The 25,900-nt window shown below is 40.1% G+C and overlaps 2 protein-coding genes across 3 annotated transcripts in view; one reads left to right on the top strand and one right to left on the bottom strand.

The window, feature by feature from the left end:
* Window positions 1-25,900, top strand: part of st8sia1 (ST8 alpha-N-acetyl-neuraminide alpha-2,8-sialyltransferase 1) — a 123,208-nt gene that overhangs the window by 25,654 nt on the left and 71,654 nt on the right. Inside the window, exons 3-4 of the mRNA XM_079334888.1 lie at window positions 3,399-3,447; window positions 8,500-8,618. Coding sequence (XP_079191014.1) covers window positions 8,581-8,618 — 38 coding nt within the window. The 5' untranslated portion in view covers window positions 3,399-3,447; window positions 8,500-8,580. The remainder of the gene's footprint in view (window positions 1-3,398; window positions 3,448-8,499; window positions 8,619-25,900) is intronic.
* iqsec3a (IQ motif and Sec7 domain ArfGEF 3a) overlaps window positions 1-25,900 on the bottom strand; it is an 88,009-nt gene that overhangs the window by 24,288 nt on the left and 37,821 nt on the right. For both annotated transcript variants that reach the window (XM_079334879.1, XM_079334878.1), the window contains exons 3-5: window positions 18,388-18,985; window positions 9,168-10,441; window positions 1,298-1,459 (exon numbers count right to left, since the gene is read on the bottom strand). In XM_079334879.1, the coding sequence (XP_079191005.1) occupies window positions 1,298-1,459; window positions 9,168-10,441; window positions 18,388-18,985 (2,034 nt within the window). The remainder of the gene's footprint in view (window positions 1-1,297; window positions 1,460-9,167; window positions 10,442-18,387; window positions 18,986-25,900) is intronic.

Below are 25,900 nucleotides of genomic sequence, written 5' to 3'. Positions count from 1 at the left end.
CTGACCTTGCAAAGACTTCCAGTGTGTTCTCAGTTTGATAACTGCGACAAAATGACGGATAAAAGAAAGATCAGCCATAGCTCCTCCAGGTTGATATGCAAATTGAGAAATAATGGGTGAATGGGAGAATGTAATAGAATAAAAAAAAAAAAAAGACAATTACTGAGATACGGTGAGGAAGGTGTTTGATAAAGAGAAGAGGGGGGGAAAAAAGACAACTTTAAATTGCTTTTAGATTTAAATGGAGACTCACGCTAATAGACGCAGTATGTAAAGTCCCCCACCAGGGGGCTCTCGATCAAAACAAGAACAAAACAATGTCGAGGCTGGAGGGGAGTCTTGACTCTGGTCAAGAGGGGTCTGTATTTGTCTTGAAAAGAGAGGGTAGGCAGCCTTAAGGCACCCCCACACAACCATTTTGGACACCCGTCTGTTTGCCTGATATTCAAGCAGTTATCACGGCTAACCAACAAGTGTTACAGCGATGAAAGCTGCACTGGTCCAGATTGAACTGATTCTACCCGACCTAAAAAGGCTTAACGTTATTCTAATATGCAGAAACATGGTGAAATGATAAATATTGGAGAAGGGGGGGGGGGGGGGAAAGGAGAGAGGTTAGAACACAGAATGGTTTCAAGACCGATGCAGAGCTAGCTAAACATTGAAGCTTTCGTGTCCGTCAAATGGCAATCCCGTGCGCAATGATTCTATGGGTCGAAGGGGTGAAGGGAGACAGCTCTAGTATTGGAGTATTGCTAAGTATTATACACATTGTATTGTGTCGTCCTTACCAATTTTCGGCCCCACAAACATGTTAGTGCACCCCCCATTCATGTTCATACATCAGCCTCTCCATTCATTCATAACTTGTGCAGGAGTTGATTGTCACCATCTTCCACAAGCATGGAACATATTCACATACACTAAACTTGTGGTGGCTCAGAGCTAATGTGGAGATGGTCATGGCCAAAATAACAACAGCAGAAGCAACATTTGTTCTTCTGAAATAGTATATAAGTGGATACAAAGTTACAACTTGGGGTTGAAAGGTTGAATTTAGAGAATCTTCTAAGTTAAAGACTCCATAATAGACCTCGAGCAATGTATCAGAACCACTTGCAACAGAGACCAGTAAAGCTGAGGATTTTCCTTCCTGCTAAGTCCCATATCGAATCCAGCCCTGTAGTTGACCCCTGATATCCCAGAAAATGGAGGGATTACTGAAGAGAATCACCTTTTATGATGACCGTTAGATGATCCTGAAATGGTTCGAGGAAATGATATTTGCTACACTCACTCGAGGACGTCTCTGTTGAAGGGCTTCTTGCTGTTTCCGAGGAACTCTCCGATCATTTGCCGGCTCAGGCCCTTCCTCTGGAGAAGGAAGTGGGCGACACCAATGGGCGTGTCTGGGATGAAGCCTCGGGAGATCAGGAACTGAAGGCCCTTGTCGGGGTTTCTGTAACAAAACAAAGGAAGGGAAATATTTTCAGTTTATGGACACAATTTAATCTCCTTCACATTGGAGTCAAATGACTAGAGAGCAATTAGTCCATTTGTTCAGATTAATTTCCAAAGGAACAGCACACATGCAAACCACATTAACACAAAGTTGAGCTTTAGGCTACTTATTTTATTCATCATGTACATCCTGTCATGGCAGTTTAAAGCTTATATAGAAGTTAGGAAACTAATAATTAAAGAAATGATGCATTGGCGTAATGAGAGTTGGCTGTTCACTGTGTACACCTGCAAGCTGGGCTCATACCAAGTAATAAAACACACAGGCAATCATCTCATTTGTATTCATCCCAGTGTTAAATTACAAAATTCATTACTGACTTAGAAACACCTCGATACACTGCTCAACTCAGAGGACACTGGCAGAATCATAATGGATAGGAGCACGATTTCCATCTGGGCTAAGATGCCCAGACTTTGCACTTGTGTCCAGAAGGATGTCACTGTATCTTTTCATTATTAAACTGATTCATTCTTCATTTGGTAGATTTACGAAGCCAAGGCTCTCTAAGTTCATTTAAACCATGCTCTGAAACTAATGGAACTTAATGGTCCCCTGGAAGATCGTACATCAAACTAAAAAATGGTTACTTTAAAAGAAAGTTAACAGGAATGTAGGTGGTTTCAACTTCAAGTGAGGCAATTTATCTTTTTTTTGGTGGGGGAGATCAACTTCAAATGTGTTAAACGGCAAACCGCCTCCTGCAAAAGGTCTCGGATGACTGCCGTCTTCGTCTTATGAGAGTGTATAGGTCTTGCTGATATTTGTCACCTGACTCGTCTTCTTATTCAGCTAACTTTTGTGTAAGCAAGACGTAGTATCGTGAGTATTTATAACTCTATTAGACACGCACAGTAGTTGCTCGAGGGAGGCTACCATATTCTTGCCAAAGCCCGCTCTCAGTGTTTAAACCACAGCTTTTACATAACAGATCTGTGTGTGTGTGTGTGTGCGCGCGTGTACCACAGCTAATGGGTTTAGCGAGGGCGGGACATAGGGGAGCGCGAGGATGGGGGGTGGGGGGTAATGGGTGTAAAGGGCAGGATAGCAGGAGGAGGCTGGAAGTGGACCAGACAGAGCAGATGTGCGGGAATGGGAACGTAAGAACCGAGAGAGGAGGACTGTGAGTGAGCTGCCTGAAAGCATCTGCTGCGACAGCCTCGGCACACTCTCAGCTTCAAGCTCGCCCTCTCAGCTGAAGGTGATGTCTCGCCAAATGAATTTGGACGATAACACTCATTTGATGTTTGCCCAACAACAGATGGAACGCACATGGGGATTATTATTCGTAAGAAGAAATGGAAGGAGTGAAGATGATAGGAAATGGGAAAAAAAAAGGATGGATAAATGTAGATGCATTCTGCTGTCCTCGGTTTTTTAAAAGCTGCAAACAACCTTGTTTACGTTTTGCTTTTTTTTCCTTCATCTCTCAGGATGTAGTAGTTAAAATTTCTACCTCGAGAAACCAAAACCTTGTCTTCTAGAAATTCTGCTCCTTCGTTGTTTTCACAGTTATAACTCCACGGAGGAAGTGATTTTCACATAAAATGATGTGCAATGAGCCCATAAACAGAGATGTATAATCATGCTCTAGTTGCGCCTGGCCTACATTGTAATAAAAACAAATGATAACATTTCCTTACATTCAGTGATGGCGTTTTGAACGGTGTCCAGTATATTCCATGTATATAGGAGGCATGTTTTCCTATCGCCAGTGTTTGTTGGAAACTAGCCTTAACCAGGTTGATACAGCCTCCATATCTTAACTTTCACAACTGAGATGGCAGATAAAAAAAATAACCTCAGGTGGGAAGTTTTTGTGAAGGTCATGGGTGTTACTTGAAAAAAAAAAGACAAATCGTGCTTTTGCTTGTAGGTGGAGGAGGTGATTCAACAGCTGAAGACAGAAACTTCCAAGGTTGAAGGTAAGAAAAGCAAAGAAAGCACAGCATCAAGACAAATGCACAAGACATGGAGGGAAAGCAAGAGATGGTCCCAGACAGGTATAAGGTCATGCTAAAAGCAGAGGTCCCAAATGAACGGCTACATGCCCTCTCATCCTTCTCCTAAAACACACATTTTGCCTCCTTGTTGCAGGCGTCTTTGCCGCTTGTCCCATCATAAATACAAAGCCATCTTCAGAGACGACCTTCATATGCACTTTTATTGACTCTCTATTTTAGATCGACTTCAGATGTGCACAGACTCCGCAGCTCAGGAGCTGTGTTTTATGGCCTCCACAAGTGCTTCACTGTCAGCGATGCACGTCTCCTATTTCTTCAGATGCACACATTTCTATTTCATTACTAACCAGTGACGGATTGATGGTCTGATTTCCCCTTCTGTGCATTTTCAGAGTAGATGCACGATTTTGCCGTGCGACTGTAAACGCTTCAGAAGCCTGATTTATTTCAATGATGTAGACTTACTGTTGCAAAGCGCTGCCTTAGACAATCAAGTATGTTTTTGCTGAAAAAGGTAAGAATATATGCTTCTCCCCTGCTGAAGTTAGCATTTTCTGTTTCCTAGAGCAGTGGTTTAATCAAATATGCTCAGAGCAGTCAGTAAAGTCCCCCCCACCAACATTACATTTGAATTTTAAAAAGATTACATTAACAGTAGCAGTGGGCAGCATTCATTGGCTTATACCCATAGCTAACAGATTTAAACTATTTTTTTCTATTACTTAAAACTCTTTTGCTATTGATCCTGCATCTAAGAGTTTAACTATTCATCTAGTGTATAAATGACCCGTTTCAACTATGAATCCATTAGTTTAAACTTACGTCACTGTTAAGCTAAAAACATTCAATTTCTTTTCTCAAATCAACTGTGCTATTGTACAACCTTTGCATCCCACTTGTCTGTAGAAGAGAATTCAGAAATGCTTCCTCTGTTTGCCGTCTGGATGTCAGATTTGTAATTATGTGCTGGGTCATTTAGCACCAAGGGCACACTGTTAATACAGACGATGTTTGTGCGCGCGTAAACAAACCATACGCCAGCTGAATTTCTTGCACAGACTCTCTCCTCCTGTCGTCAGGTTATCTCTGGAGGAGTTTGGCAGGCCTTACCTTACATGCTGAGCTAATTAGCCATCCAAGACATATGCATTCAGATCCCTCTCTCTCCCACTCTTTCTTCACACTTGCACCTTCACGCACACATCTCTTATGTCAACTTGTATTTAATTCATATACCTCTGGTATTGCTCCATTTTCACGCGTGGGGAGTAAATGTGAGCTGTTATTGTGTGATCAGTGTTTTATTGAGGAAATGTCAATCGCATTTCGCATAAAATGGAAAATGAATGCGCTAAAAAATTGAAAGCTACTCGGGAATCGGTCATTATTGCAACACCGTCTTTTTCCTCTTCTTTTTTACCCATTCCTGCTGTACGTTTGGTACCAGCTCCCTTGTGTGTTAGCCATGTCCTTGACAAACTCCCTTCCTGTAATGGAGTCATTGTCATTCCATCCACACTCAAGGTACAAACTTTATCAAATGGCGTCCCCCCCCCAACCTCTCCCCCACTCTACCTTTTTGTGTCTTTTTTTCAGTTCCCCTCTGTCGCATTTGCTCTCTCTTTCCATCCCTTGCTGCTCGATCTTTATTATTTTTCTCGAAAAGGCTTCTGCATACACGCATGCACACACCCAGAACTTCTTTTAAATTTACTCCCTCCCCTGCCTTTTCTTACTCCTCCTTCCAGGTGGGCGCTTGGGCCACCTGCTGCAAGACAAACACTCACACACCCTCACACATTACATTAAACTGACTGAGTGCATAGGAGAGAGCTTTCCTCTCTGCATGATCAAGCAATACCCACGTTTTAGCTCCGAGCAAACAGCCCTGTTTAAGATGCAAAGGATACAACAGTGCAGGTATTAAAGGAAGGATATGAACTGGTGGAACTAATAAGCCGCAAGCTTGGTCCCCCCCCCCCCCCCCCTCTCTGTCAACTTTTTTATTTTTTTCTTCTCTTCTATCTCTCTTTCCTTGTACCCAATTTATTAAAAGTCAGCTTATTTTTCAAGGTGTTTGATCGGGAAAATGAGAAGAGTGAATTGCATATAGATGGAAAAAACTGAAACCTGTCCTTTTCTGTAAGTATCTCACAGAACCTCATAATCAAACTTTCTTTAAACCGTCATTACAAAGGGGTGTAATCCTGACTTCCCCTTTAAAGATTTGAAAAAAAAAACTTCTGAATGCTTCAAATAAAATCCAAACAAACAGATAAATGCTTCAGCCAATCTTTCTCTGCCACTCCAGCTGCCTTTCAGACCGACACTATCAAAGCGGACATGTCTGAAAAACGAATTGTACTGAGAAATATAGAGTTTTGATGGTTTTGTTTAGACTGTCAAAGATGATTTAAAGTCTGAAAACTATGAAATAATTCAAAAAAATGGTCAGGAACACCATAATATCCTCTGCATATATACAGCTACATGGGGTTGATGTTCTTGAACCTTATTTCCCTTCTCATTACCAAGCCACATACTAAATTCTGCACTGTTACATCATTTTTTCATGATTCCACTCAAGTTTGGTTAGAATTGGGTTAAACGTCTTACTCTTTTGTAATGATGTATCTTCAAGGGGACTTCTTAAATCAGCTGATTTGTAATCTAACAAAAAATCTATTTAAGAAATCTTCCATTTACAATTGATCCACCCTTCTTTCCTTTAAAAATTAAGTAAACCATGCTCAACTGACAGTTTAACAACTCTATTTATTGCCTTTTAAATGTCACATGTTATTCAAAATACACCAAATGTGTCACTTGCCTGTCTGCAAAGGATGGACTTTTCTTTAAAAGAAACGTCCATCCTCTGGCTTTTGTTGGCTTCACCTTTTACGAAATGAATGCTCAGAGACTTTGGAGATTTTCCCTTTGTGACATCACAAAGGGCAGTAACCCCTCCCCAAAGTGGGTTACACTCCCACTGCTAGGTGTTTGTTCTGCCCTCTGAGTCTGCCTTCTCACCGTAAACAATTAGGCATGGACAACAAAGCCTGAGCCCCCCCCCAATCCTTTCCACAGAGGGGTGTGGTCAAACACAGCTTATTTACATTTAAGGCTGCAGACACAGAAACAGTCTGTTCTGAGCAGGGCTGAAATAGAGGAGTTTCTAGGCATGATTAAACACAGGGTCACATTGAACTTATAACAAGAAACTTCACAGACGTTTTATGAGGAGCTCTGACACTTTTTGTACATAGTTATTAAAAAGGAAGATAATATGAGAAATTTAATATCAACTCTTTTATTTGAACTCTATAGTTATTATTCAATATTCCTTTTTTTTTGCTGTAGCAGCAAAGCTTGCTCACTGCTCCTTGTTTTCTGTGTCATGTTCCAGCATTTAGTCAAAGTTAAGCAGCTTTATTGTGCCCCTTTATTGCACTGCAGATCTTGGCAGTGAGCAAAAAGATAATGGGTGTTGATGAGCTCCAATCTTCTAAATTTGTAGCAAATGACTTAATTGTGGAATATCTTTACACAATCTTGTAGGGGTTTTTGTACCCAGGGGAACAAAGTGCATTTTGTGTTTCAGCAAGGTATTTTTGGAAAGCAGAGAGAGCTTCCACCGAAACCATTGAGGTGGTTGACACAAAAGAAGAAAAAAACCCTGCTTGGATTGAAATGTTGAAACATTTTTCATTCCAGTTCCCAAAGTGCCGGTTCACCGAATGTTGAAGGAACTTTTAATTATATCCACAACTTGCAGCAGAATGACTAATGAGAATTTTGAGCTTGGTGGATCATTGCCATTTAAATTCAGCCCTCCTGTAATGCAACTAACTCTACCCTGCAATTCTGTCAGTGGTTGAGCTCAACTTATAGCATGTGAGTGAGTCAAGTACAGTTATTTGAATACGTGGGATGTTTTGGTCCTTTAGGGTACACTCGGGGTGAAAAGCTAATGGAGCATTTTGTAAATCTCCCTACACAATTAAATATTCCCTTCAAGTGTGCTGTAGGCTGCAAAGCACATTTTCAGGAGTAATGTGGTAACTAACTTATTCAAATGGACCATAGCAAGTCTTGACTAATAAGGGCAAAGCTGTTTAATAATTGTGCTAAAAAATACAAATGGATTTTTTAATGCTTCTATGGAAATGCAATTTCCAACTGTGTAAAAAAAAAAGGACTTTGACACTTATCTTATGGATTTAGTTTTCCTCTAGACAAATCAACACATCCGACTCAGTCACTGCTAGCTTAGATGTACTGTTGTCACCATGGCAACTCCTTCCTTTTTCTATCTTCGTCTGCCATGTAAGCAACTTGCACCTGTCTGGAGGGCGTCTAGCGGGGGTCTTATCTGGTTCTGACTTTGTCACTCTTCACTAGGCAGCGAGGGGGAAGTGAATTCACAGGGACTAAAAAGCTGGAACTGGCAAACATAAACAAGCTTTTCAATACAGACTTGTTTTTCGAATGCAGACAATTTGTGAAGCCACAGAGGAAAATGCACCAGGATGTTGCACTGTTATATTATTAGTTTTTACTGGACTTGAGGCCCATGTTCTTTGCACGGGTATCATCACAGCGACGTGTACTAACTGGGTTAGCAAGACGTGACGTGAGACGGTCTGTTGTCTGTCTCTACTGGTTTCTTCTTCTGCTTTTAAAAATGTCTTTAAACACTGAACTGGTATTTATTTTACTAGTAGCGACCAAGTAACGGGTGATCTGACAGCATCATTTGGAAAATGTTACTTCAACCAGTAAATGGATGGTTGTCGAAAGGAGAACTGTGATATTGTTGTACTGACTGAATTCAAGAACCATTGGTTAATGCTTGACAGGAAGCACAAAGGGTTAGGAGACTAACCTACTTTTATTGATAACATGCCTGCCGATGTTTGCAACTACCCATGTTAGCTCAACAAGTCTCTAATTTTCATTCGTTTGTTTTCTCTTGCAACCCAATCTCCACACACTTATCTGCCTCGATATAAGTCATTGTGTCGTCTTCTGTCCCTGTCGTGATTTATCCGTCTGAAAAGAAAGAAGACACCTAAGATCTAGCCTGGGACTTGGATGTCTTTCTGTTTGTTCTCGCAGCACAATGGAGACTTGTGAGTAAAATGCTTTTCTTTGCTCTCTGAGCCTGCAGGGACGCATCAAACTCCAGATACACTGAAAGGAGGGGTTCATTTATTGTCTGTTTCAAAAATCTCTCTGTACTTACAATACTCTTTCTGTTCCCATAAAGCCATTCCGTATTAAGCAGGTCTATGAATTTTACATCGAACAAAAAGGACAATCTAGTTCTTTAACCTTTTGTGACTTTTGGAAACATTTTTGAAGAGGCCTGCTTAAATGGTAAAATAGTAACTGATAAACATTTCATTGATCAGTGTGTAAAATAGGTAGTTTTGAGGCACTGCTACTTGCAAATATGCTATCTATACATTTTTAGAAACAGAATGAAACGTACAGAAAATTATCCTTTTCAAATTCAAGTTAAAAGAACTTTCCAGAATAAAAAAAAATACCTCATTAAATCTGCTTTTTTTGAGTCATGGCTAGTACACCATGTTTTAGAAATGTTATGGGGAAGATGCAGGGATATTTTATTAGATTCGTCTGAAAACAAAAGAATGAAAACCCCAGAAGGTACTCACACATTGAAGAGGTTGAGGCCAATGCGGTAGAGGCGTTTTCGCATGACGTCAGTGGAAAGAGTGGGGGATTTACAGCTAGCAGGGTTCTCACAGTGGTAGCGTGGCAGGCTCAGGATCATGGCCTGCAGTGCTTCCTTGGATGAGGCTTCGGACGTGGAGCGTGCCTCTGTTGATGTGCTACTGCTGCTCATCTGCTCTGAGCTGTTGTCTGCTGTCTCTGAGCCACTCCTTTTGACTTCCAGTGGCTCTACCACTGACGAGCTTCCCAGCAGTACAGTCTCCTGTGGTTGGGGGGTAGTGTAAGGGGGTATTGTGGATGGTGGTGCTGCCACAACATTCTCCTCTAGAAATTGAGGAGTAGCCATCTTATCTAGGGGGGTTAAAGGAGGTTGCACATCCTCTTCTAGCTCTTCTTCACTCGGAGGAGGAGCAGGGAATTCAACATCCTGCTCCTCTTCTTCAAACTGTGATTCTGGGGGAGGTGGAGGTTCTTGTGGGGGGGGAGGGGGATCTATAGGTTCAGCAGGGACTTCTGCAGGAGGGTGCGGGGATTCTTGTGAGGTGGAAGAAGGAATGAAGGATGGTGTTGAGTTTGTTGTTGTGTTGGAAGAAGTTGTGACAGTGCTGTAGCCACCTTCTTGTTGGACACAGCTGCCAAGAGTGACAGATGTTGATTCCATGACAGAGGATGAAACACGGATATTCTGGCTGTCAATCTGCACTGTGACATCCCGGAAAGCCATCATCAACTTGCTTGCACTTCTTGACAGGTCACTAGGATCCAATGGGCCTTGAGAAATTGTAGACTCTCTCACACCACCACTTTCTCCTCCAACTCCTACTCCTGCTGTGCTAAAGGAATCGGCACTAAACTGATAGGTTCCACCTTCTTGCAGTGAACACATGGTCTTCAGGCTCCAGTTGCTCAGTGCATCGTCTATGGACTTTGCCAGTGACTGAACCTGTTCCGTGAAAGAGTCTTCAAGGTCGGTCAGGGTACCGCCAACTGTAGCAGGCAGAGATGGTGAGCGCACCAACGGGATGCCTGCCAAGTTGCAGCCTTCTGCCAGGGCCCGTTCAGCAGAGAAACCTTCTGTGTTTTGCACACGAACCTTGCGCATCGAGATCCGTCGAGGCAGACGACTCTCCAGCAGCGAATTTCGGATCTTCTCAAAGTTCTTGCTGAGCTGGTACTGGCGGAAGGCAGTCTGGATCTTGCAGGCAGCACGGCGGGAGATGAGGTGGCCACCGTATTTGTGCTCTAACATTTCGATCTAAAAATAGAAGAAGAAAGGACACAAACGGCTAGTGTGAATGGTTTGAAAGTTTTGTTGTAATTCAGAATTCAAGAGATAGCAACATTGATCTTTCAGGACATAAACCTAACTACCAGAAAGGTTGTAAGTGCAAGTAAAACACACTGCAGCAGAAACAGAAGATGCATTAGACTCTGCTGAGTTTAATAGTCTCTCCAACGATGACTCCCATGAAAATGATGCATGAATACCATGACTTCTTTAATATTATCTTAGCTCGCTGTCGTACATGGAAGATGAATATGATAGATGAGTTGAAATGGGAGCAATGGGGGAAAAAAAGGCTGCGTCTTGAGAAGAGTCGAGCAGTACATTAAAAAAGGGACTGGGATAATAGTGGCCTATAAAGTCCCAGGAAGGTGAAAAGGGCTGCGAAGTCGAAATTCTGAAAGTACAAAACTGAAAGAATTTAAAATACAATCTTAAAAAGTAGAATAATTTTATTTTACAAACTCGCCTTTCGAGGTTCGTACCCAAACTATACACTTTTGTTGAAGCCACAATTTAAAAGACAGAACACAGCAGTAGCTGATTCTTGGCATTTGGATAAACAGTTACTTTCCTCAGCAAAGAGAACTCATCTCCAATTGAATTCCATAGAGATCCGTAACACAACTTAAAATTGTCTGAAACAGTCATGCCTGTTGAACAAGCCATTAATCTCTCCTGTGAAAAATTTCTGAAATGCTGTGGGAAATAGATTGAGTTGTAATATAGCCTTCCTCATCTGACAGCAGCTCAAAAACTAGATGAGACCTCTTTGAGTTTCCCAGAACAATCAGGGTGTGGGTGTCTTTAGAAGTGCCCAGAAAACGCTCTTATCTCCCGCCGTCGCTCGGCAATCATTTTCATTCAGACTAAATCAATGAATATCATTCTGTTTCTGTTCTAACTTTATCAAGGGGCTAGAGTGTAGGGGAGAATTGGGCTTTGAAAGAAACCAGTGTCACATTTTGCATCTACATATGCTCCACTGCATTTTAAAAATAGCTAGGCATTTTATTCTAGTAAATAGTCATTGACGTTCATGCCCTTCGTTTCTTTGGAAGACTTTTTGTATCAGGCTGATGTGTTCATAGGGATTAATTTGGTTCAAGTAAATTATCCCTCCTGTAAATTCAAATGCAATTGAGCAAATGGTTACCATGGCCACTAAGGATCAAATTGTGACTTTCAGCCTCTTCTGTTTTCACTTTAGTCCTGGACAAAGTCAAAAACCACCTTGTACAGTGTTGTGATAGGCTGTAATGTCTTGGGGCTTTGCAATTTCTGATAAGTAGTTGGTTCAACAAGATGCAGCCTGTGCTGTTGTCACTGGAGGAATGGAATCTCATACAAAGCTCTTTAGAAAAGTGGAATGACACTGAAAATCCATCCTATCTACTCCATTTACATTTAACTGCACAGCCTCTGTGAGCAAAGAAAAACGCAATATGAATTTTAAGGTGGTTTTTGAAAAAGGACGTTGGTTTGGAGCTCTACTGTATCTACTGATTGTGACTTCTCAGTTGCTGTCAGCTTTGGCAGAATGAGTGGACTCAGACAGAATATTCATCACTTTTTAAGCTGGATTGTTCTGTTGGTCCGCTGTGTCTGAGCCTTATTACCATTACTGCACTCCAAAATATGCCTTGTTAAATTTTCTTTCTGAGTCAGATCTAGAGGTAATATGATTGACCCCATTACTTTGAAAGGTTTCTCTCATAAAAACAAATTCTGCAAAGAGTTCCACTGCAGAGGTGCCCTTGAATGTGAAAAGGGGCCATCAGCGTGGCTTTGTTTGATTAAATGTGTCAGTCGGCTTGTTTGTTTTGCCTTCTGCTTAAGCTTGGTCGGGCTGATGAATAAAGCATTTGGGTCACGCTGCTTTCTTTATCAGGGTTCGTATCTGATACACCTTGCCATTCAGACTAAATTACAGCCACAAGAATGAGCTGGTACACAAAGGAGGGAAGAAGTATAGAGAGCAAGAAGAGTTGACAGGATTTAAATTTTTTACTAGTCAAGCAAGGATTGCATTGGCACTTATGTGACTGTTCACTCGTTTTTAAACATTCCAGTAGCAACGACGTGTTCATCAATTTCTGCTACAATCATATCAAGTATTTTGTTTTATAAGGACTTCTGAAAGTCACAATTTATTGGCATACATCTAGCTGCTCTGTCCAAGACATGAATACAATACTTACTACACTTGATGTACTGTGACCCAAGAAACAATCCCTACTTCAAAGTCAAACATTGATTTTCCCAAGGGGTATACTTCCACAATTCACAGCTATCATGTTGAAATGTTTACCGAATTAATTTATTTCAAGAAACACAAAGGAATCTTTTAGAGATGTGTTCCAGAAGATTTGTTGGTCTCATGAGGGCAGCAGAAAGTAGTTGTAAACGCCACGATATATATATATTTTTATCAAGGTGGTTGCACCTCATGAAGTTCTACCAGGATAACAAACAAAAAAAATCCCTGCCTACTACTCCTTTCGGCCGATCTGAACCTTTCTTTAGGGTGTTAAGACTCGAGAAAGGTTTAGAGGTTGTTTCTTTTCAAACACTAATAACTAATCAATCATCATTATGTGTGCCAACACGCTCGAATCTGTCTGCTTGTATTCCTGCACCTGTTATATATTGATGAAGTTAACTATTATTCTACGTAGTAGCATACAAATTGGATATTGGGTTTCCTACACACGGAGGAAATTAGATTAATAAGAATAGATAAACGGAGCTAAAAATGACGTGAAGAAGCTAAAAGTATTGAGGACAAGGTAGGATAGAGAGGTGCCGAGACAGACGACCGTGCCAAGGGTGTCGCTGCTGAAAATCCCTTCATTAGCTGACTGTCAGTTCTACCTCTGATCACTTCACTAAGTGCTGATGGAAAGAGATTATTCCAGAGACACAGTGGTGAATGGTGATGGCACTGCTACGTTCCGCCATAGTTTACTTTTATCGATTTTGACGGGCAGTGCTGCGCCACAGTGACCTCATGTTTCCATTTGAATGGGCGGATGGGGTAGAGCAGGGGTGTCAAACTCCAGTCCTGGAGGGCCGGCTTCCTCAGACTATTAGAGATCTCCCTGCTTGGACGCAGCTGAATCCAATGAGTGACTCGTTATCAGGCTTCTGCAGAGCTTAATGACAACGCATTGTTTTAAAGCAGGTGTGTTAGAGCAAGGAGACATCTAAAAGTCTGAGGAAGCCGGCCCTCGAGGACTGGAGTTTGACACCTGTGGGGTAGAGAGAACAACAACAAGCGATAGCGAAGTGGTTCAACACTGCAGTATGTATTTCTGCCTGTACATCAGATAGTACTTCTGCTCTGAAGACAGGATAAGTTCCTCATCAATGTAACACAAGTTATGGTGGTGTAAATCACAAAACAAAACTTAAATGTCTAAAACCTTTTGGTCTTATAGGCTTAATAAGCATGAAAAAATCCTTAATGTAATGAAGTCTTGTGTATTAGAATTGCAATGATGGAGAATATTTACCTTAAAATAGTTTTGCTTTCTTTATCCTTTGAAATATAAATACCCTGGAGCTCTGGAAAGGGAATTTTTTAAGATACTTTTTGTGCTTCAAATGGAAATGTTTCTCAGAACTAAAGGTCAAACAAAAAGTTCATGACTCGGCAGAGCAGAATTTTCTATTAAGTGACTCATGTGCCACATTAACTTCCTACATGAAGCATTGAAATAGATTTCCATCTTGTTGACTAAATGCTATAAAACCACCAACACATAAATACTGCCAATGTGGTTTACTTATCAATTCGAAAAGAAACCATTAATAATTAAAAAAAAAATCTGATTTTCAGATTTAACATTCTGCAGCAACGAGGGCTCAAATGCACAGCCATGTTTGTTAGCTTTCATTCTCATGCACACTCTTACAGCACAGAAACATCTGCATGATTAATGGGGAGATTATATAACAGCAAAACTGGGACACAACTAATGCTGACTTTATTACAAAATGAGGGGCACAATAAAAGACTTGGTGTCATCAGAGGATGTTGATCTGTTAAGCTGATTCATCCTAGACCAAAGTCAGTCACCAAAAAGGTCAGTGGTTCCTAAAAGACCAAGTCTGACGCAGAGAAAACAAAACAAAGAAAAAGATTATATTCATGAGCTTGTTTTAAAAAAAACCCTACAGAATATCACATCTACATTGTTCTCAGCAGTAACATTTTCTTGAATCAGCAGTTTAAAAAACAATAGCTACCTTATTTATGTGTAAAGCTCTTCACCAAGACAAATGCTTCTTTAGTATTTCTTGCCTATCACTTAGAATTGTAATGTAAGGAAATATGGCATACTATTTTTTTGTTTTTTTCGTTTAACGTAATCTATATGGCTGCCTTTTTGATTCATGGGCACCGTAACAATTTGAGATTGGCAGCAATTAAAGAGCAGGAGTAGTTGTTTAAAGTCCTGATTTATCATTTATCACTTGAGCTCCTCTCAAACAAAAGGCTTTGCACTAAGCAAAGACTCGCACTGTATTACTTACTTTAAGAGCTTTCACTTTAATGAAGCACGTTTTAACACTCAGATGTTGATTTGTCTGAGTGTTTTTAATGTCCTTAAAAAAAGAATCTGAGAAACATTTCATTTATCATTTAAGACACTAATAGAAGGATGACATGTTGCTACTGTAATCTGAAATTACATTTGAACAATACAGTTAAAATTAATTGTAAGATTAATAAGACCTAAAACTTGTTAAATATCCATACTTAACATGTAGAGAAATCGGGCCTCATACAAAAGTAAACCAACACAATTACCGGCCTATAAACTCTTGTTGGGTAACAGCTTTTGTTTTTTCTGGATTATTAAAATCTAATAAAATGCGAGTTTATGTCACAAATTGGTTAAAATTCAATACTTAAATATGGAATGGCAAAAATATCCTGTTTAAGGTAATGCAAGCTAGAAGTTGTATAACTGCCTACATTAACTGTTATCAAATATTTTGCTAACCATTCATGTGTAGCCTTAATATAAAGCTGCTAAGAACCTTGGTGTACTGGTTAATCAAAAATGGATCAAGGTTTTTTCACACATTACACTTTCAGTTTATTTGCTCAAATTTGACAATAATGGCCTATTCGGGTTTAATCTACCAATGTTTGCATGTTTAGGAGCTAGCTAGCTAGCAACATATGTTGGCTAGCTGCATGCATCATGTTGCACAGCTTCTTATTAAGCTTAGAACTGTAAAGAATCTTTAATGTAACTTCTTTTCAATTGCTCCTGTGAACTCACAACAAAGGACAATGTACACGATTGTACAGGACATTGACAAAGTGTCTGGATTTCTGTGAATTTACATGCAGGAACTATTCAGCTTGCAAATGTAGGCTCTTTGAAGTTGAATGTGCTTCACTGACCGTGTTGTTCAACTCAGCCTCTGACTGAACTTAGAACTCACCAAAAAGTATCTCTCTCTCATCTCTTGTTCACAACTCAGCACAGCTTTCACTACGAAGTTGTGAAGCATGAACTTTAAATGCACTCTCCATTGTCGAGCCCCATTTGTGGGTTGCATCAGGAACATAATTGAAAACATGAACAACTTTCCTTTGGCAAGAGAACTAAGTTGTATTTCTAGATCAGAGATGATGCACGTGCCCTTGAGATTGTTAAATTATACCACTGTATAGTTATCTAAGTGGAATTGACATATAATTTTAAAGATAAATCTAACTCTTCTTCGTAGGATATGTGACCGTTCATTTATTAATACCAAGAACATATCAACACTAATGGTATATAAAGTTCAATGACTTCTTGTCTTTTTCAGAATAACTTTGTCATCGTTGGCCATACGAATTAACATTCATCTAGTTTTTCACAAACCAAACCATTTAGTACAATGACACCAGTTGTTTTTCAAAGTTTTTTTCCAGATTGTTACTACTCTCATAATAAATGTTGTACTTAAGTAGTAAAGTTGTAATATACAGTACAATAAGGCATAAATGAGATATTAAGATTATGTACAAATGAAGTAGAGGTTGAACTGACTTAATGTTGAAATACTTTTTCATGAGCCTGCCCCAGCAATCAAGGCATTGCTCCGCAGCAGATCCAATTACCCTGACATTGATCAGTAGCTGCATCAAGCCCGAGCACCCCCAGTCATACAGACAGAAGATCAATGTCGCTGATCATGTATCTCCAGCATTGTTGACAGGGAGATGGGACTTTTAGATGTCAGACTGAAAGAGTGACACCAATGGGAGACGCAAGTAAAGAGCTTAAGTTAAAAGAACCTGTAGTTTCCAATAGCGAAGCAATGAGCGAGGAAATTATGTCTAACTGAGTGATTATGGAGCTGATAGGGAGTTAAACAAGGCAATATTATTTCTTAAATGCATACATTTCAATGGCAGATTTCCTCGGAAGATGGATTTTCAGCAAACATCCACCATTTCTGCTGCAGTAGCTTATCTTGTAATTTTGTGAAATTCTTCTCGTTCACTGAGTTTAGACAAATGCAGGCAAGAACCCAAAAGAAATAGAAACTAAGGTGACAGTGTCACCTCAGAACAGTCACTTTCATAGTTCATGGAGGGTGCCCTGAGACTTGGAAACACTTAACACCAGAGAACTACATTAATCAATTGCTCCGGGATATTGATCAAATGCAGCCAAAAGTGCCAAACAATGCCACAAATGATAGTGTACGAAGTCAAGACTTGAGGGATGTAAGTCAGCCAGTCATGTAAGGAATCAATTAATTGATGAATGTCACAAAACTGACAAAAACTGCCAAGCTACTCAACCAAGTGTAATCATAAAAAAATACCTAAGGAGGTATGATCCATAACGTACTGGACTGCACTTCCAGAAAGTTTGAGGATTCACAAGAGACGGATAAAACGGATGGTCTAAACAACATGGGATCCTGCATTTTTCAATCTCGTATTCAAAGCAGAAAAGACCTTACAACAGTTTTTCTTCGGCTGTGTGGAGCAAATAAATGGACTGTAATGTCGTATTGAAGTTGTACATGTTGGGTCATCAAATTAGACCCATACACTGCTGCCTTACCTGCTTGAGGATCCATGGATGAGGAATGCCAGTTAGATGGATGATAATGGAAACACATGGTGGGGGTATCATGGTTGAAATGGAGATGATTATGTAATGATTTTCCATCTCCTGATGAACAGCATGATAACAACATAGACATGACAACATGGTAATGCACATTTGAATACAGTCACAGTTCATTTGAAATATCAGTTTTGGACAAAATTAGTTTAACTTTAATATGTTGGGAACAGATAACGATCACATGCTTTTTTTTCCCATGGAAATGGGTTTTTTTCATCATCCACAGTATCTCAGAAAGCAGCAAAGGACAGACAAATTGCAAAGCTTTTCTTTCATGCAGATAAAAATAGAGCTTGTTTTTGTGTTAAATGTGTATTTATGCATCGTTGCCTCGACACGCTTTTATAAAACCTAAAAAATGAACATACAAGAGTTATTCTACTTTCGGGCAAATTTCAGAAAACAGTGAAACACCTGGGGATAAATTGTTAAGCACATAATTTACCAATCCAAATCTGATGAAAGACAAAACCATGTGAGGAAGTTGATGAAATGATGACATGGCGATGACAATGATGATCTATGATAATGAAGAGAAGGAGTCTCATCATTAGTTGATAGTTTGGAAGTCCAGAGGAGCCAATGGATTAATGCGAAAAACACGCAAAAATAAAACTCTTTTTCACCAACAGCTTTTCCCTCAAACCAAAAGCCCTCCACCTCTTCAGACAGAAAACATGTCAGACCAATAGACGTACAAAACACACAAACAATTACTCCCATTCCCGTCATCCCCTCCCCAATACCCCAGAACCACCCTACCTGCTTATTTTTGAGGTCAAGCGAGAGCTCATAGTCGGAGGTGGCTGAATGTGAGCCGGCCCCGTTGCGTTGCACCCTCAAAGGTGAGGCCGTGTGGTGCAGGCTGGCTCGCCTCCCCGCCCCACCTCCTTTAGTTCCTCCCCCTTCCTCCTCTTCTTCTTCCTGTGCTGCAACAACATGAGCCTCGTCTCCATCTTGTGTTCTATTTGACTCCACAACTTCTTTGGACTTTTGGTTCTCTTGCTCCCCCACTGTCTGGTCCTCTCTGCAAGGTGGAGGGGACATAGGGACGTCCTGTGCTGCTTCCTCACTCTGAACTTCAACTTTTGGCTGGGGTTCAGGTTCTGGTGCTGGTTCTGGTTCTGGTTCCGGCTCTGGCTCAGTTGCAGGTTCGTTTTTTGGTTCAGGTTGTGGCTCAGGTTTGGTTTCAGGCTGTGGCTCAGGTTTTGGCTCAATATTGGGCTGTGGCGGTTGAGGCTGTGGTTGAGTCTCTTGCGGCTGTTGCTCCGGTTGTGGTTGTGCCTCGACCTCACTCTGCAGCTCCCCCTCTCCACCCTTCCCTTCATCCCCCAAAGACGGTTCTGGAGAAGGGTCATCGCTGCAGAAAGGAGGAGAAAACGCAGAGTGAGGTTGCTGCTGCTTCCGTGGTGACCTCTGAATCTCTTCTCCAGGCTGCCTGCTTTAGTGGTAAGAAGTTGAACCTTCAATTTTTTTTTTCTCTTTGCCTGATTTCACTCATCATCTGTCTAGCTGCTCTGTTCTGTCTGCTGCTCTCGTCTGTCTAGACACTGCCAGACAATAAAACGCAGTAAAAAAAAAAAAAATACACAGCACAGAACAGCTGACAAGAATCAGAGCACACAAAAATAAAAAAAGTTAAAAGCGATAATTTATTTCAGTAAAATCTTCAGAAGGAAAAATGTGAGGAAAAAAAAAACAAGAGAGTTGACAGCCGATAGTGACGCACACCCAACACACACACGTACATGGGGGACAATCATGCAGCCAATACAAATGTTTCTACACAATTTAATGTGTGCTTCCATTTGTGTGAACTGGTGCATTTATGAGTGTTAGTGTGGGACTTTTTAGGGTTCGTTAAAAAGAGGTGCAACATGAAACACAGAGGGGAGGAAGGAATCTGTGTCAGTGCGTCTTGAGGTGTTCATGAAAACTGGCTTCACCCATGTCTTTTTTTCTTTCTTTTACTGTTTTTTCTTTGTCTCTGTTTGCTATGTTGCCTCCAGTTTCTTTTTGGTGCAATGGTACACAATTGCCTATTCTTTAATAAACTCAGTTGGTCCCTTATTTTCAGTTACGTTGTGTCTTTTTGAATATATACATGCAGTGGATAAATTATTCTGGATTGCAGAAATTGCCCTTCTTCTTATGTCGAAGTTATTTGCAGCTCTCCAAAGGTGCTCAACAAAACATGTAAACATCTCAAATATGTATTATGTATCATACGGTATTAGGGGAGGAAGATATGATAACTAGAACAACGGTACACATTTCAAAATAATCCAAAAAGTACAATTTAGTCCAGTCTCTGTACTTGTCTGCTGATGAGGCCTCTAGTTACAACGGGAATCTTTTAGGGTTTCTGTTTAAGCTAGCGGTTGAGGGGGAAAGAACGTTTGGTCATAACTTGCATTTCTGTGAGTGGCATTTGAGTGCTGACTGACGAGCAACTTAGGAAGCAAGAGTGACATTGGTGTTGAGACAATGTTTAAGAGAAGATTGTTAGATGTACGTGCTTGCAGACATTTTCTTAAAGACCTATTGCCTATAAGGCGATGGCCGATGGGATCCAGGGATTGCGTTACAGTTGATTGCATCGGCACATGGATTATTTTCCTGAACACAGCCAATGACCACTAAAACACAAGTAGATCATACTAAATATATATATATATATATATATATATATATATAAAAGAAACCAGAACACTTCCTATCCCAACGTCAGTTATTACAGCTACAGGTTCTGGGATTGAGCTATACCAAATTGGTCCCTGTATAGTACTTGCACACCTGGATCATGGTGCATGACAATGGGGTGAACATCAAGCCAAACATCCCTTTTTTTTGGTTCTATAAGTTCCAAATCATGCAGAAGCAGCCCAATGGTTGACCATTTGGCATACGGGGAGATGAGAGGGAGGCAATGTCAAAGATACCTAATGTCCGTCCTCCTAAAGGAAGTTTAGGATCCAACTCTCTTCCTTACAGTGGCCCCAAAATCTGGAATCTGATCGGCAGACTCAGTTGGCCTTTACCTGAAGACAGCTGATTTGATTCATTCCAAATGGAAATTGTGTTATACATGTGCTGATATTGTTTGTTGGGGATGCCATTGTCATCTCAATTCATCCTGGTGTGAACTTGTAAATTGTACGAAATATCCACGGTATTCCATCTCATATTTTTCCATTTCACTTTGAAATGCAAAAATGTAACTCCAAGAGACCAAGGACCATCAGGGTTTAGGATAGGAATAGACGGTATAATATACGGTACAACACTACATACTTCAGGGAACCATAGCTGTCTGTACAATTTGTTATTTCAACCAGACTAGTAGATGTTGAGATATTTCAAGATACTTTACATTTTTTTTAACAAAGTTTGGTTTATTGATCCGAACAGTTGACACCAAATTAAGGATTAATTCTTTGAGCACCATGAATATAAATATTCTAATATAACCAAGAGTAAGGTCTTTTAACCTGCTCCGTATATTGAGATTGGTTTGAATTGGCACTATACAAATAAAGTTTGGTTGATTGATAGTTTTTAGCTTTGTGGCTGGACAGAAGATTTGGATGAATTGCCATCAAGTCCTGTTGCTTGTATAATTTAGAATCACAAAACCAATTTGGTGAGTAGCGATAGACCTTCCTGGAAGAGCATTCTGAATTCAAACCAGGTTTTTTTTTCACACTAGTTAACAGTGGTCGAGATAACAGCTTGGTGTGTTATTTCCCATATTAAGATAAGAGTTTATTTTTCCTCTTATTGGATATGGTGATAAGAGCTGAGTCAGTGAGCATAAAATCAGGACATTCTGGCTGCCATATGCAGAGTGCTGCAAAAGAAAATCTGCAGGATATTCTCTTGAGAGGGAGGAGACTTCAGAGAGACGGTAAACTTTTAGTGTAAACAGCAGAAATCTGTTTATGAAGAAGTTGCAGGGACACATCTTATGTTTACATTGCTAAAAGACGCCGCTGTTTAAATAAGTATAGAAGTAAAAGTTTCGGCCTATATATCAGCTTCCTTTTCTTGCACAGGTAACACACACATTTCCTATTCTTCACAAATGGCAGCACATAGGTTGTAGGAGAAAGTATCTTTAGCGAGGATATAGCTGGGTCTGCAGCTTCTAAAATAGAGCCTGTATGAGTGATGAATAATGAATAGAGAGATGAAGTCTGCTGCTTTCACACTCGGCTGCAGGTGAACTTTTTCCTGTGCAAAAAATAGACCTGTGCAGTAAAACAGAAGACTTCCTTTAGGAGGAGGGACATTAGGTATCGCCTACCTTGCCTACGTGCGATGGTTTTTACCCGTTGTTGTGAATCTAAATGCAACATTCCACTTCAAAATTCGGGTTAGCCGTAGGGATGATATGACCACCGAAAGGCTACATGTTGCTTGATTTGAGTTAAACCCTGCAAAGGCAACCAAAAAAAAAAAAAAAATGAATAAAGGTAACAAAAATGACTTTTTGAATGGACGCCAGACATATGCAATCACTGCTTATATGGCATCGGATGTTTTTCTGTTTATGTAAAGTTTGGGTGCATCAGCTCAAAACAACTCTCAAAACTCCAACTTCTTAATCTGTCACTCACTTTCTCTACATTTACACCTTTCCCAACCTTTTCCCCTGTCATCCTCTCTGTACACACATATACACACACACACTTGCCAAAGTCTTCCTGCCACTCTGTCCTCCACTAGGTAAGGAGATTGAGCGGTTCCAGGTGTCAAGGTGACTGACGAGGCGTAGACGAGCCCTGGATGCGGCCTCTCTTTCTCTCTCTCTCTCTCTTTGCCTCTCATCTTTCATACGTCAGTTTTGAAGACAGATGAGCCCTCTGGCCTCCACCAATTCAGACCAGAATCTAATTATTATACCTCATGCTGACGTCTCTCTTCTGACTCTGCTATGAATGCTAACAGGCTTCTACTGGAGTCTGACATTAAGTCAGGTCTGTGTGTCAAAGCTGTGTGTTGCAACAACTTGTAAGACCTTCAAAGCACATGTCCCCCAGTATAAGGTACCTGAATTAATTAAGACACAATCTCCTTTTTCAAAAGCTATACAACAATGATCTTTTTTAAGTCACTCTTATAAATAAAATCCACAAACAATGTTTTGTTTTTACCCAAAATTCTGGAAGAACTGTATGGTTTACCCATGTAATATCATTTTCTATGTTTGGATCTCAGCTGTCAGCCGTGATGGTTACTGGCTATATGGAGCTTAAAATATATTCAACAACCAGGGCAAATGGTTCCATTGGGAAGGAGAGTAAAATGCTGCTAAAATTCCCAGTGCTGACTGCAGCCACATTGCATCTGTTTCCAGTGTGTCAGGGTGATGGCTTCTGACAAGAAGCCCACCATCTTTTATGCAGGAGTACCACTGATTATGTCTTCACCATGAACGTGGCAGCTGTGGGCAGCTTAGGCTTTCATTAACCTTGATCACGGAGCTTTTGCGCTGCATCAGCACCGCAGAGAAACAAAGAGATGAGATATATCGGCTTGTGTGACCAGTGGGAGTTCAAAGGGTCTATCCTCTGGTGGACCGCAGCCAAAGAGTTGCTGAAGAGGGCATTATGGGAGGGAAAAACCACATCAGCACAAGTCATAGCAAATGAGATCCCTAAAGAAGTTGCCTGATGATAACATTTCTTGCTCAAGGGACTAGTTTACCTCCAGTTGTAGATATTTATTTTATTTTCCTATATGGAAATAATTGATTTTGTCGTGAAGTATTTGAGGTCAACAAGAAAGTGTTTTACTGAAGAATACGCAGGATTTTCTTTGTCACACATAATGAATGCTCTCCTCGTCGCCTATGACCCAGTGTTACGGTGTAAAGACTGATAAGTTTCACCACCACAGCACCCCAGTGGGTTTTTCTTTTAGCTGTTGGTGAATATGTGTCCATCGGAAATGTAAGGACTTAAGCAATATAAGGGCGTGACGTGATTGGAGGAGGTATAGTCGCAATTTGAGGAAATGTTCATATTTTTTATTTTTGTGAAATGCCATTTTTTTGTTCATCATACTTTTACATTTATAATGTGCTTTTCCTCAATGTGAAGTATCTTACATTTCTATATGTTGTCTTTTTTTTTTACTTTATAGAGCAATTTAAATTGCTTTTATTAATAAATGGCGCACCATAAATAAACTTGCCTTTTCTAGCCTATACGTAACACATACAGTAAATCTCTCATAGAATCACGTGATCAGGAAGAACCCAAGTACAGAGCGGAGCACAAGTTCCTGCATGTTAGCACTTGTCCTACTTACTTTTGAAAGACGTCTGGGATACATTTGCTGAACGCATCAATGTGATGTATTTCACATTCATTAAGTCTCTCGAAGCAGGAAAAACATGACAGTGACTGACTTTTAGCTGTTAAAGTTTGAAGGCATTACTTCGAACACATTATAATGATGCATTATGTCCTTAACAAGGCATAAATCTAAGTCCAAGAAAAAAAGCATTCTGTTTTCCAGCTGATTCACTTTGATGTCACACTGATGGATTTTTAAGCTGCCGCAAAAACACAGATTCAACAAAAAAATCATCCGGCCCTGACAGTGACAAAAGTTCAGCATAGCACAATTTCAGCGATGACTGCAAATCATTTTCATTCCACTTCATTTAAGATGCACTCACGCCGATGAAGTAGAAAAAAACAGAAGCCATTAACATGCACAATGTCAGCTCTACATTAGTGTCAGAAAGCCTCTGGTTTCTCTAATCACGAGGTCAAGTTGAGTTCCATAGAGCAATCAAGAATGGTACACTAATAAATGTCTTCTCTACATTAATCTATGACCTAACCACTTGTTAACCTTTCTTTGAACACATATTTACAGAAGTTCAGGATTGGACTCAACATTCACTTTTATTTATTTGTCTTGCATTAGGGGTGTTGTGTGAGGGTGAAAGAGGTCAAGTGAAGAAACTCCGACTTAGAAAATGCTCAAATTGGAGCCTTATTAAACCAAATAATCACACAATTTAATTAAAAACAAGTTTTATTATGACAATGTTTTCGTCACAAGTACCCTGACTTTTTGTATAAAAACTATTTTAAAGAAATGGGGGTCTTGGCTTTGTTCTCAATCTCAATATTGTCATAAAATGACACATGCTTTTGTTTTTAACGATTCCAAAAGTTCAATACGCTACAAATAAAAAGTGTACACAGCCAAAGTGAAGTCACTAGAGGTAGAGTTGATATGTTGGGTTTCTTTTATCCAGGAGTAAACACGTTTGTTGAAAGGATGGATACTACAAAGACAGCTGAAGACACCCCACCCACCAAATAAACTTAAATAATTACTTACTTACCGCATAGTGGGTTACCCAATATAAGCTTGTTTTAAATATAAATAAAATATTGATTATTTTTCGTATTTTTTGTAATATTAGTCACGCCTGTAATCATTTACTTTCATGAGCACTACTCTAAATATGCTGTGAAAGGTAATATAAATAAATATAATATAAATTATTTTTCTACAGGAATACAGTTTATGGTATACCAAAATTATGACACTTCACTTCAAGGATGAGATGAATGTTAGGATTCATGAAAATCCATCCAGTAGATGAGAATTTTTAATAAAAGCACAGATATCAACCTCATGGTGGCGCCACAGAAGGCGTACAATGAGCATGAATTGGTAGGCTTTATCTCTGAAAATGTCTGTACACAATTTAAAAGCAATCCATCCAATCGTTGTTGAGATATTGCACACTTGGTATTTTGACAGTGTGGTAAAAGAGGACGGGACCTTTTAGTGAGAATAAAAGCCTCACACATATATTAAACAGTAGCCTTGAGTCTCTGTTTGGTTTCGATTCCATTCATCTGGTGCTCCTCGCATCAACAGAAGCCATACGTCTTTTCCTTGACTCTTTGCTGTCCGTGGTCAAGGTCAAACATGCATCTACCCACGTTCGTCTGCAGCTCCCATAAGATTCTCCCTTCTTCCTTTTCTAAGCAGACAATACAGTCCAGATGGGATTAAATGTGCTTTCTGCATATTGTGTAATCTCCAGAGGGCCTGCGGCACCGTCTTGGCCATTTTGACAGAGCTCTTAGTGTAGAGGTTATCAAATGCAGCCATGACATACATAACTCATGTGACAGTGGATGAGTCACATGCTTAGCAGTATCTGTGCTTCTTCCTTTTCTTTTTTTTTCTCCCCGAGGACAGAAAGTCAAAGGCTCTGCACTTGTGTGTGACGTAT

The sequence above is a fragment of the Symphodus melops genome, assembly GCF_947650265.1.
Source record: "Symphodus melops genome assembly, chromosome: 22".
NCBI classification, from domain to species: Eukaryota; Metazoa; Chordata; class Actinopteri; order Labriformes; family Labridae; genus Symphodus; species Symphodus melops.
Note: the sequence above shows the minus strand (reverse complement) of the source record. Positions and strands in the feature narration are given on the sequence as shown.